Source organism: Scyliorhinus torazame, chromosome 17 (genome assembly GCF_047496885.1).
Source record: "Scyliorhinus torazame isolate Kashiwa2021f chromosome 17, sScyTor2.1, whole genome shotgun sequence".
Taxonomy (NCBI): domain Eukaryota; kingdom Metazoa; phylum Chordata; class Chondrichthyes; order Carcharhiniformes; family Scyliorhinidae; genus Scyliorhinus; species Scyliorhinus torazame.
The window spans coordinates 157,763,891-157,779,147 of NC_092723.1; the positions used below are offsets into that span (position 1 = coordinate 157,763,891).

General features: G+C 46.1%; 1 protein-coding gene across 15 annotated transcripts in view; it reads right to left on the reverse strand.

Moving 5' to 3' along the window:
- crebbpb (CREB binding protein b) overlaps positions 1 to 15,257 on the reverse strand; it is a 279,436-nt gene that overhangs the window by 59,918 nt on the left and 204,261 nt on the right. For 6 of the 15 annotated variants that reach the window (XM_072481408.1, XM_072481399.1, XM_072481406.1 and 3 more), the window contains 2 exons: positions 14,875 to 14,985; positions 14,679 to 14,726 (listed from right to left, as the gene is read on the reverse strand). In XM_072481408.1, the coding sequence (XP_072337509.1) occupies positions 14,679 to 14,726; positions 14,875 to 14,985 (159 nt within the window). The remainder of the gene's footprint in view (positions 1 to 14,678; positions 14,727 to 14,874; positions 14,986 to 15,257) is intronic. The other 9 variants (XM_072481412.1, XM_072481411.1, XM_072481409.1 and 6 more) reach the window with 3 other exon arrangements.

A 15,257-nucleotide genomic window follows, 5' to 3' on the forward strand; every position in this document is an offset into this window, starting at 1 on the left:
CAAGCATGTGGATGAAGGTAAAGCAGTGGATGTAGTGTACATGGATTTTAGTAAGGCATTTGATAAGGTTCCCCATGGTAGGCTTCTGCAGAAAGTATGGAGGCATGGGATAGTGGGAAATTTGACCAGTTGGATAACGCACTGGCTAACCGATAGAGGTCAGAGAGTGGTGGTAGATGGCAAATATTCAGCCTGGAGCCCAGTTACCAGTGGCGTACCGCAGGGATCAGTTCTGGGTCCTCTGCTGTTTGTGATTTTCATTAATGACTTGGATGAGGGAGTTGAAGGGTGGATCAGTAAATTTGCAGATGCTACGAAGATTGGTGGAGTTGTGGATAGTGAGGAGGGCTGTTGTCGGCTGCAGAGAGACATAGATAGGATGCAGAGCTGGGCTGAGAAGTGGCAGATGGAGTTTAACCCTGAAAAGTGTGAGGTTGTCTATTTTGGAAGGACAAATATGAATGCGGAATACAGGGTTAACGGTAGGGTTCTTGGCAATGTGACGGAGCAGAGAGATCTTGGGGTCTGTGTTCATAGATCTTTGAAAGTTGCCACTCAAGTGGATACAGCTGTGAAGAAGGCCTATGGTGTGCTAGCGTTCATTAGCAGAGGGATTGAATTTCAGAGCCGTGAGGTGATGATGCAGCTGTACAAAACCTTGGTAAGGCCACATTTGGAGTACTGTGTGCAGTTCTGGTCGCCACATTTAGGAAGGATGTGGAAGTTTTGGAAAAGGTGCAAAGGAGATTTACCAGGATGTTGCCTGGAATGGAGAGTAGGTCTTACGAGGAAAGGTTGAGGGTGCTAGGCCTTTTCTCATTAGAACGGAGGATGAGGGGCGACTTGAAATGAAAAGATGAAAATCGCTTATCGTCACAAGTAGGCTTCAATGAAGTTACTGTGAAAAGCCCCTAGTCGCTACATTCCAGCACCTGTTCGGGGAGGCTGGTACGGGAATTGAACCGTGCTGCTGGCCTGCCTTGGTCTGCTTTCAAAGCCAGCGATTTAGCTGTGTGCTAAACCAGCCCCTGATAGAGGTTTATAAGATGATCAGGGGAATAGATAAGAGTAGACAGCCAGAGACTTTTTCCCCGGGTGGAACAAACCATTACAAGGGGACATAAATTTAAGGTGAATGGTGGAAGATATAGGGGGGGGGGGATGTCAGAGGTAGGTTCTTTACCCAGAGAGTAGTGGGGGTATGGAATGCACTGCCTGTGGAAGTAGTTGAGTCGGAAACATTAGGGACCTTCAAGCGGCTATTGGATAGGTACATGGATTATGGTAGAATGATGGGGTGTAGATTGTTCTTAATCTAGGACAAAAGTTCGGCACAACATCATGGGCCGAAAGGCCTGTTCTGTGCTGTATTTTTCTATGTTCTATTAGAACAAGCATTTACAGAACAAGATACAAGCTCAAGCTACACCATGTCAGTCAAGTAGCTAAATTTTCCAGGCACCTTTGACGAGTTCATGTATTGAGTGTATGTGAATTGAATCCCCTGACTAAAGTAGCTTCTACCTCTATTAATAAAAGAACCAGAGGTGAGATGAGGAGAACTTTTTAAAGTAGTTATGATCATCTGGAGTGCACCGCCTGAAAGGGAAGTACAAGCACATTCAATTGTAATTTTGAAAATGGAATTGGATAAGTACTTGATGAGGGGAAAAAAAGTACAAGGCTGTGGAGAAAGAGCGGGGGAATGAGGCTAATTGCTTAGTTGTTTCAGAGAGCCGGCACGGTCATGAATGGCCTCCTTCTGTGTGCAAGATTCAATGACATAATAATGATAATAATAATCTTTATTGTCACAAGTAGGCTTACATTAACACTGCAATGAAGTTACTGTGAAAAGCCTCCAGTCGCCACATTCCGGGGCCTGTTCGGGTACATGGAGGGAGAATTCAGAATGTCCAAATTACCTAATAGCATGTCTTTCGGGACTTGTGGGAGAAAACCGGAGCACCTGGAGGAAACTCACGCAGACACTGGGAGAACGTGCAGACTCTGCACAGACAGTGACCCAAGCTGGGAATCGAACCTGGGACCCTGGCGTTGTGAAGCCATAGTGCTAACCACTATAGAACATTACAGCGCAGTATAGGCCCTTTGGCCCTCGATGTTGCGCCGACCTGTGAAACCACTCTAAAGCCCATCTACACGACTCCCTTATCGTCGATATGTCTATCCAATGACCATATAGAATGACTATGCTACGAATTGCTACATGGACCTTCTGCAAACAATACTGGGACTTCACGATCAAGAAGCTGAAACTGTCCTGACAAATATAATGCTTTATGATTTGCCCTGTAAAAACTTTGAATACTTTATAAGCATTTTGAGAGGACAACTGGGTGTGTAGACAACTGGGTGTGGAAATACCAGGCAACTAGAATAGTCTTTTTAAGAGCAGTACCGTGACAAGGAGCATCTGCGTGTCCATTGATATACTGCCCTCCCCATCTAAGATATCAGAAAAAGGAGTAGAAGACCTTACAGCCTATTGAGCCTTTTCCGTCATTCAATATGACCATGGTTGATCCTTGGCTTCAGCTCCACTTTACCACTCATTCCCCGTATCCCTTGATTACCCGAGGGACCAAAAATCTATCTATCTCAGCCTTGAACTGATTCAATGATAGCACATTCACAACTTTCGTGAGCAGATAATTCCAAAGATCCACATCTCATCTCCGTCCTAAATAATAGATCCCTTATTCTGAGACTGTGTCCCTGTGTTCTATATTCTTTAGCCAGGGGAAACAATCTCTTGTTTTTTACGCTGTCAGGCCCCTCAATCTTGAATGTTTCAATGAGATTAACTCTCATCTCCTAAACTCCAGAGAATATAGATCCAATTTACTCTGCCCCTTATCATAGGACAACCCTCTCATTCCAGGAGCCAATCTAGTGAATCTTCACTCTACTGCCTCCAATGGGAGGATAGCTTTCACAGAATCATGGTTTTACAGCACAGAAAGAGGCCTTTCACATCCATGCCAACCATCAAGCACCTAACCATTTTAATCCCATTTGCCAGCACTTGGCCCGTAGCTTTGTGTGCTATGGCATTTCAAGTACTTATCTAAATACTTAAATGGAAGAGTTCCTGCCTCTACCACCCTTTCAGGCAATGAGTTCCAGATTCCAACCACCCTCTGGGTGAAAATCTTTTTCCTCACATCTCCTCTAAACTTCCTTCCCATTACCGGAAATCTATGCGCACCTCCCCGGTTATGACCCCTCCACTAAGGGGAAAAGTACCTTCCTATCCACCCTATTTATATCCCTCATAATTCTATAGACCTCAATCAGATCTCCACTCAGCCTGCTTTGCTCCACGGATAAAAAACACCAGCCTATCCAGTCTCTCTTGATAGCTTAAACACTCCAGCCAGGCAACATCCTGGAGAATCTCCTCTGCACCATCCCCACTGCAATCATTTCCTTCTTATAGAGTGGTGACCAGAACTGCAGACTACTCCAGCTGGGGCCTAACCAGGGTTTTATACAGCTGCAACATAACATCCCTGCTCTTATATTCAATGCCTTGGTTAATAAAGGCAAAATTCCCATTAGCCTCCTTAACCACCTTTCCCATCACATGGAGACCAAAACTGCACATCATATATTCCAGGTGTGGCCTCACCAATGCCCTGAACAATTGTAGCAAGACTTCTTTATTCTTTTACTCCAATCCCCTTGCAATAAAAGGCCAACATGTCTTTTGTTTTCTTAATTGTTTGCTGTCCCTGTATGCTAACTTTGTGTGTTCTTTGTATGAATACATCCAAGTCTCTTTGAATATCAACATTTCCAAGCTTCATGTCTTTAAAAAAATATTCTGTGTTTCCATATTTACAAGCAAAGTGAATAACCTCCATTTCCCCACAATATACTCCACCCTATTTATTGCCCACTCACTTAACTGATATATATATATATATATAATTTTTTTTCTAGCCTGTGTCCTCCACGCAGCTTGCATCCCCACCTAACCTTGTACCACCTGCATGGCATGTGAATTGACAATGAATTTCAACAAATCTAAGAAGTGTGAGATTATGGTTGATGCAGTTGCCAGAATCAGGGCCGTCATTTCTGGCTTCATTTTAAGGATAGTAATTAGGAGCAGAAGTAGTCAATTCAGCACCGTTAGCCTGCTCCGCAATTAAATCAGATCATGGCTGATCTCTTCCTGGTCACAAATTCACCTCCCTACCTGTTCCCCATATTCCAATAACCCTTTTTTTAAACATCAGAAACTGTGATTGAACCCAGGTCCTCGGTGCCGTGTGGAAGCAGTGCTAACCACTGCACCATCCAAATGGGCTGTATCTTTCATGACACAAAGTCTACTTATGTGACTGGATGCCAACTCTACTCATAGGATTTGCTGCAGCGCTCTACTTTTCTTCAAAATCTTATACAGGAAAGATGTTGGATTTTAACCCCAATGCTACATCTGATGGTTCTGATTTATAGCATCAGGAGCTGAAAACCTTGAAGGTAAACTTGCATTCACATAGAACTGTATACAAGTTTCTTCACACAATGAATTACTTTTGAAATGACTCAATGTTAAGGCTTTAAGTAATTATACACTTCACACGAACTGATGGGGGGGGGGGGGGGGGGGGGGGGGGGGAGAACTGGAACTTGGTGCAGGAGCCAAGGTTGGACAGGTCACGGCCACGCTCGCTGGTCCCATCAGGAGGGGCGAAGGCGTTGGCTGGGCTAATGGCGGAAATGGGAGGGGTGGACCCTTGGAGGTTTCTGCACCGGAGGGAACGGGAGTACTTGTTTTTCTCAGCAGTTCATAAGGTATACTCGCGGATCGACTTTTTTGTGATGGGGAAGGCTTTGCTGGCTGGGGTTAAGGGGTCGGAAAACTCAGCAATTACATAAGAACATAAGAACTAGGAACAGGAGTAGGCCATCTGGCCCCTCGAGCCTGCTCCGCCATTTAATGAGATCATGGCTGATCTTTGTGGACTCAGCTCCACTCTCCGGCCCGTACACCATATCCCCGAATCCCTTTATTCTTTAGAAAGGTATCTATCTTTTTCTTAAAAACGTTTAAAGAAGGAGCCTCAACTGCTTCACTGGGCAAGGAATTCCAGAGATTCACAAACCTTTGGGTGAAGAAGTTCCTCCTACACTCCGTCCTAAATCTACTTCCCCTTATTTTGAGGCTATGCCCCCTAGTTCTGCTTTCCCCGACCAGTGGAAACAACCTGCCCGCATCTATCCTATCTATTCCCTTCATAATTTTATATGTCTCAATAAGATCCCCCCGCATCCTTCTAAACTCCAATGAGTACAGTCCCAGTCTACTCAACCTCTCGTCATAATCTAATCCCCTCAACTCTGGGATCAACCTAGTGAATCTCCTCTGCACTCCCTCCAGTGCCAATATGTCCTTTCTCAGGTAAGGAGACCAAAACTGAACACAATACTCCAGATGCGGCCTCACCAACACCCTATACAATTGCAACATAACCTCCCTAGTCTTGAACTCCATCCCTCTAGCAACGAAAGACAAAACTCGATTAGCCTTCTTAATCACCTGTTGCACCCGCACACCAACTTTTTGCGACTCGTGCACCAGCACACCCAGGTCCCTCTGCGCAGCATAAGGTTTTAACATCTTACCGTTTAAATAATAATCCATTCTGCTGTTATTCCTCCCAAAATGGATAGCCTCACACTTGGCAACATTGAATTCCATCTGCCAGACCCTAGCCCATTCACCTAACCTATCCAAATCCTTCTGCAGACTTCCGGTATCCTCTGCACTTTTTGCTTTACCACTCATCTTAGTGTCGTCTGCAAACTTTGACACATTGCACTTGGTCCCCAACTCCAAATCGTCTATGTAAATTGTGAACAACTGCAGGCCCAACACTGATCCTTGAGCGACCCCACTAGTTACAGGTTGCCAACCAGAGAAACACCCATTTATCCCCACTCTCGGCTTTCTGTTAGTTAACCAATCCTCTACCCATGCTACCACTTTACCCTCAATGCCATGCATCTTTAGTTTATGCAGCAACCTTTTGTGTGGCACCTTGTCAAAAGCTTTCTGGAAATCCAGATATACCACATCCATTGGCTCCCCGGTATCTACTGCACTGGTAACGTCCTCCAAAAATTCTACCAAATTAGTCAGACACGACCTACCCTTTGTGAACCCATGCTGCGTCTGCCCAATGGGACAATTTCCCTCCAGGTGCCCCGCTATTTCCTCCTTAATGATGGATTCCAGCATTTTCCCTACAACCGAAGTTAAGCTTACCGGCCTATAATTACCCGCTTTCTGCCGACCTCCTTTTTTAAACAGTGGTGTCACGTTTGCTACTTTCCAATCCTCTGGGACCACCCCAGAGTCTAGTGAATTTTGATAAATTATCACTAGTGCGTTTACAATTTCCCTAGCCATCTCTTTTAACACTCTGGGATTCATCCCATCAGGGCCAGGAGACTTTTCTACCTTTAGCCCCATTAGCTTGTCCAATACTGCCTCCTTAGTGATTACAATCATCTCAAGGTCCTCACCTATCATATCTTTATTTCCATCAGTCACTGGCATGTTATTTGTGTCCTCCACTGTGAAGACTGACCCAAAAAACCTGTTCAGCTCCTCAGCCATTTCCCCGTCTCCTATTATTAAATCTCCCTTCTCATCTTCCAAAGGACCAATATTTACCTTAGCCACTCTTTTTTGTCTTATATATTTGTAGAAGCTTTTACTATCTGCTTTTATGTTCTGAGCCAGTTTACTTTCATAGTCTACCTTACTCTTCTTTATAGCTTTTTTAGTAGCTTTCTGTTGTCCCCTAAAGACTTCCCAGTCCTCTAGTCTCCCACTAATCGTTGCCACTTTGTATGTTTTTTCCTTCAATTTGATACTCTCCCTCACCTCCTTAGATATCCACGGTCGATTTTTCCTCTTTCTACCGTCTTTCTTTTTTGTCGGTATGAACCTTTTCTGAACACTATGAAAGATCGCTCAGAAGGTTCTCCACTGTTCCTCAACTGCTTCACCATGACGTCTTTGCTCCCAGTCTACCTTAGCTAGTTCTTCTCTCATCCCATTGTAATCGCCTTTGTTTAAGCACAAAACACTAGTGTTTGATTTTACCTTGTCATCCTCCAACTGTATTTTAAATTCCACCATATTGTGGTCGCTCCTTCCAAGAGGACCCGAACTATGAGATCATTAATCAATCCTGCCTCATTACACAGGACCAGATCTAGGACCGCTTGTTCCCTTGTAGGTTCCGTTACATACTGTTCCAGGAAATTATCCCGGGCACATTCTATAAACTCCTCCTCAAGGCTGCCTTTACCAACCTGGTTAAACCAATCGATATGCAGATTTAAATCTCCCATGATAACTGCTGTACCATTTCTACATGCATCCGTTATTTCTTTGCTTATTGCCTGCCCTACCATCCTGTTACTATTTGGTGCACTATAGACTACTCCTATCAGTGACCTTTTCGCCTTACTATTCCTGATTTCCACCCAAATTGATTCAACCTTGTCCTCCATAGCACCAATATCATCCCTTACTATTGCCCGGATGCCATCCTTAAACAACAAAGCTACACCACCGCCCTTACCGTCTATTCTATCCTTTCGTATAGTCTGATACCCTTGGATATTTAACTCCCAGTCGTGACCATCTTTTAACCATGTTTCAGTAATGGCCACTAAATCATAGTCATTCACGATGATTTGCGCCATCAACTCATTTACCTTATTTCGTATACTACGAGCATTCAGGTAAAGTACACTTATGCTGTTTTTTATGTCTTTGTTATGAATCCTAACACCTTGATCAGTAACTTTTCGCAATTTATTTTTCCTCTTACCCTTTCTCCTAATTTTCCTGGTCTTTGAACCCATATCTCTACATAATAACCTGTCACGTAACCTGCTGCCTTGATCTCCATTAACCATTATACTGTCCATAGCTTTACACTTCCCTTCCCCCCAACTTGCTAGTTTAAAGTCCTTGTGACCAACCTATTTATCCTATTCGCTAGAACACTGGTCCCAGAATGGTTCAGGTGAAGAGCGTCCCAACGGTACAGGTCCCTCCTGCCCCAGTACTGATGCCAATGCCCCATGAAATGGAATCCCTCTTTCCCGCACCACTCCTTTAGCCACATGTTAACTTCCCTAATTTTCTCAACCCTATGCCAATTGGCACGTGGCTCGGGTAGTAATCCAGAGATTATAACCCTGGAGGACCTGTTCTTTAATTGCAGTGTCAGATCATGCTCCGCACTGGGTGGATATGGTGCTGGAGAAAGGGGTAGTGCAGAAGCTGGGGTGGAAATTAGATGTGGGAATTTTGGGGGACCAAGTATTGTGACAAAATTGAAAAGGTAATTTCAGGAATATGTAGGTTTCAACTGTACGGGTGAGGTGTCGAAGGCAGTTGTCTGGGAGGCTCTAAAGGCGGTGGTGAGGGGGAGGTGATTTCGTTTAAGGCCAGGGTGGACAAAGAGGAGAGGTTCGAGCAGCAGAGGGTAATAGATGAGATGTTGGAGGTAGATAGGAGTTATGCAGAAGATGGGGACCCAGCAAAGCTGGAAAAGAGGAAGGAACTACAGGCGAGCTTTGACCGACTATCTACCAGGAAGGCGGTGCGCCAACTGAGACAAGCAAGGGGTGCAGTTTACGAACATGGAGATAAGGCAGGTCAGCTCCGGAGGGAAGCAGCGGCAAGGGAAATTGTGCAGGTGAGGGATAGGGCAGGGACGTTGCTGGTGGCTCCGGATCTGATTAACAAGGTTTTTGAGGAATTTTATGAGAGGTTTTACAGGAGAGAGCCACCTGGGGGAAGATTGTGAGATGCAGGAATTTCTAGATGGATTGGAGTACCCAAGGTTAGGGGAGGGGGACAGGGCTACATTAGAAGGAGCGATAGTGGAGGAGATAAAAGATGTGATTGGGAGGATGCAGTCGGGGAAGGTGGAAGGGCCGGATGGGTTTCCGGTGGAATATTATTAAAAATTCACGGATAAGCTGGCACCCCTGATGGTGGGATGTTTGAAGAGGCGATAGGGAAGGGGGTGTTGCCACAAACATTTGGGCAGGCATCGATTTCCCTGTTGCTAAAAAAAGATAAGGATCTGACGGAGTGTGGGTTGTATAGGCCCATAATCGCTCCTGAATGTGGACGCAAAAGTATTGGCGAAGGTACTGGCGGGTAGGCTGGAGGAGTGCCTCCCGAAGGTGATAGATGAAGATCAGACGGGGTTTGTGAGAGGGAGGCAGCTCTTTTCAAATGTTAGAAGGGTATTGAACGTCGTTGTGGCACCGGCGGAGGGGAAGGAAACAGAGGTGGTTGTGGCATTGGACGCTGAGAAGGCGTTTGACCGGGTAGAATGGGGGTACTTGATGGCAGTTCTGGAGCGGTTTGGGATTGGACCAAGATTTGTGAACTGGGTAAAGTTACTATATAAGGAGCCGAGGGCGAGTGTCCGCACAAACATCATCAGCTCGAGATACTTTTCTCTCCGCCATGGGACTAGGCAGGGATGTCCTATGTCCCCCCTGCTGTTTGCACTCGTGATTGAGCAGTTGGCCATCGCATTAAGAAGTTCGGGGTTATGGAAAGGAATAGTGTGGGGGGGGGGATAGAGCATAGGGTGTCCTTCTATGCCGATGACTTGCTGTTATACGTGTCGGAACCAAGTGTGTCGATAGGGGGAATATTGGAGCAGCTTCAAGTGTTTGGGTCTTTCTTGGGGTACAAACTAAATCTAGAAAAGAGTGAGTATTTTGTGGTGTCTCGGCCGGGGGTGGGGGAGCTGCCATTTCGTAGGGCAGGGACTCACTTTAGGCACCTGGGGGTGCAGGTTGCCCAGGAGTGTGGGGGGGGGGGGGGGGGGGGGGGGGCGGGGAGGCTCCGCAGGTACGACATTTCTAGTTTGGTGAGGAGAGTGAAAGCTGATCTGGCAAGATGGGATGGTCTCCCTCTGTCACTGGGTCGGGTACAGGCGGTTAAAATAAACGTGATGCCGCGATTTCTGTTTATTTTTCAATGCCTGCCGATTTTCCTGCCAAAGGCTTTTTTCAGAGAGATTGAGGGTAGGATTATGTCATTCATATGGGGAGGGAAGGTGGCCAGAGTTAGAAAGGTGCTGCTACAGAGGAAAAGGCAGGCAGGGGGTTTGGGTCTTCCGAACCTGATGTATTACTACTGGGCAGCAAATGTGGAGAAGGTCCAGAGCTGGGTGAGGGGGGTTGATTCCCATTGGGTCAGAATGGAGGAGAGTTTGTGCAGGGGGTCGGGACTGAAAGCACTAGCAACAGCGCCGCTCCCGATAGCCCCGGGGAAATATTCAGGGAGTCCGGTCATAATAGCTTCATTGAGAATTTGGAGGCAGTTTCGCCAACACTTCGGGTTGGGGGCAGTGTCAAGGGAAATGCCGATTCGGGGGAACCACATATTTGAGCCAGGGAGGTGGGATGGAAATTTTCAGAAATAGGAGAAGGGGATTAAGACGCTAAAAGATTTGTTTCTTAGGGGTCGGTTTGCAGGACTGAAGGTGCTGGAAGCGAAGTATGAGCTGGAGCAGGGGGATTGAGGATTGTGTCCCGGGATAGATTCATGAGGATTAGACGGGGTTTGTGAAGGGGAGGCAGCTGAATACGAATGTGCGAAGGCTCCTGAACGTGATCATGATTCCCTCGGGGGGGGAGAGGAGGGGGAGACGCAGAAGTGGTAGTAGCAATGGACACGGAGAAGGCCTTTGATCGGGTGGAGTGGGAGTACCTCTGGGAGGTGTTAGGCAAATTTGAATTTGGGGAGGAATTCATAGGGTGGGTCAAATTGTTGTACCAGACCCCGGTAGCGAGTGTGTCGACGAACCGGCTGCGGTCAGGGTACTCTTTAGGTTATATCGTGGAATGGGGCAGGGGTGCCCTTTGTCCCCCCTGCTGTTTGCCTTGGCGTTTGAGCAGCTGGCTTTTTTGTGGTGCATGTGAGGGGCCAGGAAGAGAGGCTGAGGGAGCTACCGCTCAAGATGGTGGAGAGGAGCTTTCGGTACTTGGGCACCCAGGCGGCCAAGGGCTGGGGGGTCTTGCACAAGCTCAACTTAGTGCGGCTGGTGGGTCAGATGGAGGAGGACTTTGAGGTGGGACATGTTGCCACTCTCCCTGGCGGACAGGGTGCAGTCCGTAAAGATGACGGCCCTCCTTAGGTTCTTGTTTGTGTTCCAGTGCCTGCCCATTCTCATCCCCAAGTCCTTTTTCAGGCGGGTAAATAGGAGTATCACGGGATTTGTGTGGGCAAATAAGACCCCGCCCAGAGACTGCTTTTGGAGCGCAGTCAGGGGGGTTTGGCGTTGCCGAACCTGTGCAGCTATTACTCGGCAGCGAATGTGTCAATGATTCGGAAATGGGGAATGGAGGGAGAGGGGGCGGCGTGGAAACGGTTGGAGCAGGCGTCCTGTATAGATACTAGTTTGGAGGCACTGGTGACGGCACCGTTGCCGCTTCCGCCGACGCAATATACCACGAGCCCGGTGGTGGCGGCGACACTGAGGATTTGGGGGCAGTGGAGACGGCATAGGGGGGAGATAGGGGCCTCAGTTTGGACCCCGATACGGATCAACCACAGGTTCATTCCAGGTAGGATAGACGGTGGGTTCCTAGGCTGGCACAGGGTGGGAATCAGAAGGATGGGGGATTTGTTTATCGATGGGACTTTTGCCAGTCTGAGGGCGCTGGAGGAGAAATTTGGGCTACCCCCGGGGAATACCTTTAGGTACATGCAGGTTCGAGCATTTGTGAAAAAACAGGTGGGGAATTTCCGCTGCTGCCTGTCTCGAGGATACAGGACAGGGTGGTCTCGGGGGTGTGGGTGGGGGATGGCAAAGTATCGGACATATACCAGGAGCTGCAGGAGGCGGAGGAGGCCTCGAGATACTCCCGTGATACTCCTGGGAAGAACTGAAGGGCAAGTGGGAGGAGGAGCTGGATGAGGGCCTGTGGGCTGACGCCCTGGGCAGGGTCAATTCCTCCTCATCTTGCGCCAGGCTTAGCCTGATTCAGTTTAAAGTGGTGCACCGGGCGCATATGACAAGGGCGAGAATGAGTAGGTTTTTTGGAGTAGAGGACAGGTGCGTGAGGTGTTCAGGGAGCCCAGCAAACCATGCCCATATGTTCTGGACATGCCCGGCACTTATGGAATTTTGGAAGGGCTTTGCGAAGGCTATGTCCAAGGTCTTGGACACTCGGGTGAAACCGAGCTGGGGGATAGCGGTATTTGGGGTATCGGACGATCCGGGAGTGCAGGAGTCGAAAGAGGCCAGAGTCCTGGCCTTTGCCTCCTTGGTAGCCCGGAGAAGGCTCTTGTTAATGTGGAGGGACGCAAAACCCCCAAGCGTGGAGGCTTGGGTCAATGACATGGCGGGGTTTCTCAGGTTGGAGAAGATAAAGTTTGCCTTGCGAGGGTCTGTGCAGGGGTTCTCTAGGCGGTGGCAACCGTTCCTCGACTTTCTCAGAGAGCGTTTGGTGAAGGTCAGCAGCAGCTGCAACCCTGGGGTGGTTAGGGGGGGGGGGGGGGGGGGGATTTCAGTTTATTTGTAAGGGGCGGATGCCCTACTTTGCTTTGTTTTTGTTTATTAAATTCTTAGTTGGTTAGGGGGTTAAGTTGTTTTGTTGGCACAGTGTTTTGCCTTCTTTGCATTATATTTTCTATTGTAGTGTTTTGTAAAAAATTATGGAAAAATCTTGAATAAAAACATTTATAAAAAAAATGGTGACTATGGGTGATTCCGGATTCCTTTTTGTCATTTGTTTATGTGAACATGCGGGCTGCTGTTTGGGGGTTTGGTGGGAGGATGGGATCGTTGTTACTGATATGGGGATTGACATATTTGTTACTGATTATTGTTTATTGTTGGTGGGTGTAAATTTGAGAGAAAACGTGAAAGAGAATAAAAGATATTTTTTTAAAATTAAAAAAATAATTACACACTTCATTACAATGATTTAACCTCAGAAGGAGGGGCAGCAGTTTAAAAAATGCCCTGAACTCAAGCTACTTTAAGATGTCTGGGCACCTACAGTTAGTTTGGTGTTCCACAACATGAGCACAAGTTAGCAAATTCTTGTCAAGGGTGCTGACATGAGGCCACGTTGTAAAAAAGGAGTATGAACATGTGCCAAACTAGGTAATGGTGAGCCTTGGTACATAATGCTATAGTGGTTAAGTAGAAAATAATATTAACTATACTGTACTGTACAGTCAGAAGAACACAAGTGGAAAGTTGTCATTCTGAAACTGTACTGTGCTCTAGTCATGGTGGATAGATCTTAAAATTGGTACCAAAGTATGAATGAAATGAATATAGAAGTAGGCCATGGCCAATTTCAAATGCAAAAATTGTAACGTTTGGTCCAGGGACCAGTTGAGGTTGATAACTTAGGTTGAATTGAAGCTGAAGACTTTTCAAAGTGAAAAATCTTGTTTAAAAAGGCAAGGATTAATTTCAAACCCTTTAAAAGAACTATTCAGCAAGACACAGGACTACTTAGACAGATTGACTGCAACATTTTCTAGTATAAAAGGCTGCTGCCAATAGGAGGGAAAGAAATAATTCAATTTATATAGTATTTTCATAATCACTGGATGCCCCAAAGTGCTTTATAACCAATGAAGTACTTTTGAAATGTAGTCACTATTGCAATGTAGGAAATGTGGCAATCAAATGGCACACAGCAAACCCCAGAAACAACAATGTGATGTTGACCAAATAGTCCTGTTGAATTAGGAATAGATATTGGCCAGAATAATTCCCTTGCTCTTCTTCAAAAGAGCACCATGATGGATTCTTTTACATCCACCTGAGCAGTTTGGTGAGGCCTTGGTTTGATATATCATCCCAAAGACTGCACCTCCGAAAGTGCAGTACCTCCTGGATGCTGTACTGCAGTGCCAGCACTGATTTTTTGTTTTAACTCCTGCAGTGGGACTTGAACCTGTTACCTTGTGACTGAAGAGGCAAAAGTTCTACTAACTGAACCATAGCTGACTAAAGAACTAAGGTGGCATCCACCATTTCGTTCTTCTGTTGGGACGTTTTCAAAAGAGCAGATACATATTTCTTTATCGAAAGGAAATTATTGTTCAAGATACTAAGCTCTTAACTGGACAGTGTCTCAGTGGCATTTTGCAATCTTATCAGATTATTTGGGGCTGGTTAAGGAGGATTTGTGAAAGCAAAACAAGTTGGAAAATTGGACATCTGAGCAGGCTGCAGAGTAAATGACACATCAAACACAAGCTATTTCAAATGAGAGAATTTTTCACCTTGGCTGTGTGCAATGTTCAAGTTCATTTAATTTGAGACTTAATTTGGTAACTTGAACGTTTAACAAGTTGCACTGCAGACATGACCAGCATTCCAGTGATATAGACGACTAAGTTACAAGAACGGCCCAATAGTCAAAAATGTTCGGATTTCACAGCTGGATTGAAGATATAAAAATGCAAAAACACCTTTTCCGTTGCACAGATTGGCTTAAATGTTAGTGTCCAAAGCACAATACATTGTGACTGCAATATTTTTAATATATAGAACCACCACTAATTCTCAGCAAATGCAATAGTGAAATTGGTAAAATAAAAGTTTCCCACCAACCTTTCAGTGTTATTCATCCCAGGCCACTTTTCCAAACATGTTCCAGTCCTGCACAGCAGGGGATATTTGGAAAAACAAGCTCTTAGGTCAGGATATATTTGTTGAAAAATGTGGACACAAAAAGGTTGAGGTGGCCATTGCTAATTCCATTTTACACAGGAAATGGCAACATATAGAAAGTAAAGTCATTACTTACGTTTGTGGTTGTGCAGGATCGTCACCCAGAGTGACACTGTCGCCTTGGATCTCATTGAAGCACTTCTCACAGAAGTGATACCTGTCAGCAAGAAGGCCATATTTGGGTGAACTGCTCGTCCCCACAACACAGCCAGCCCAGCAACGGAGCCACCAATCACAGAGGAGGGCAGATCACCACGGCGAGAGGATTGGTTGGTTGATTGATGAGTTTATAGGTCAGTGTTTTACCAGGTTGGGTCAGGTCAATGTGGACAATGGGGTGGGAGGGTTAAGAAAAAAAGGGGAGGAACAAACAGCACAGACAAAGTAAGACGGAACACCAAGACAACACAGAGCAGAAAGCCAAGGCAAAGCATAGATTAGCATTTGGTCTCATTGGAT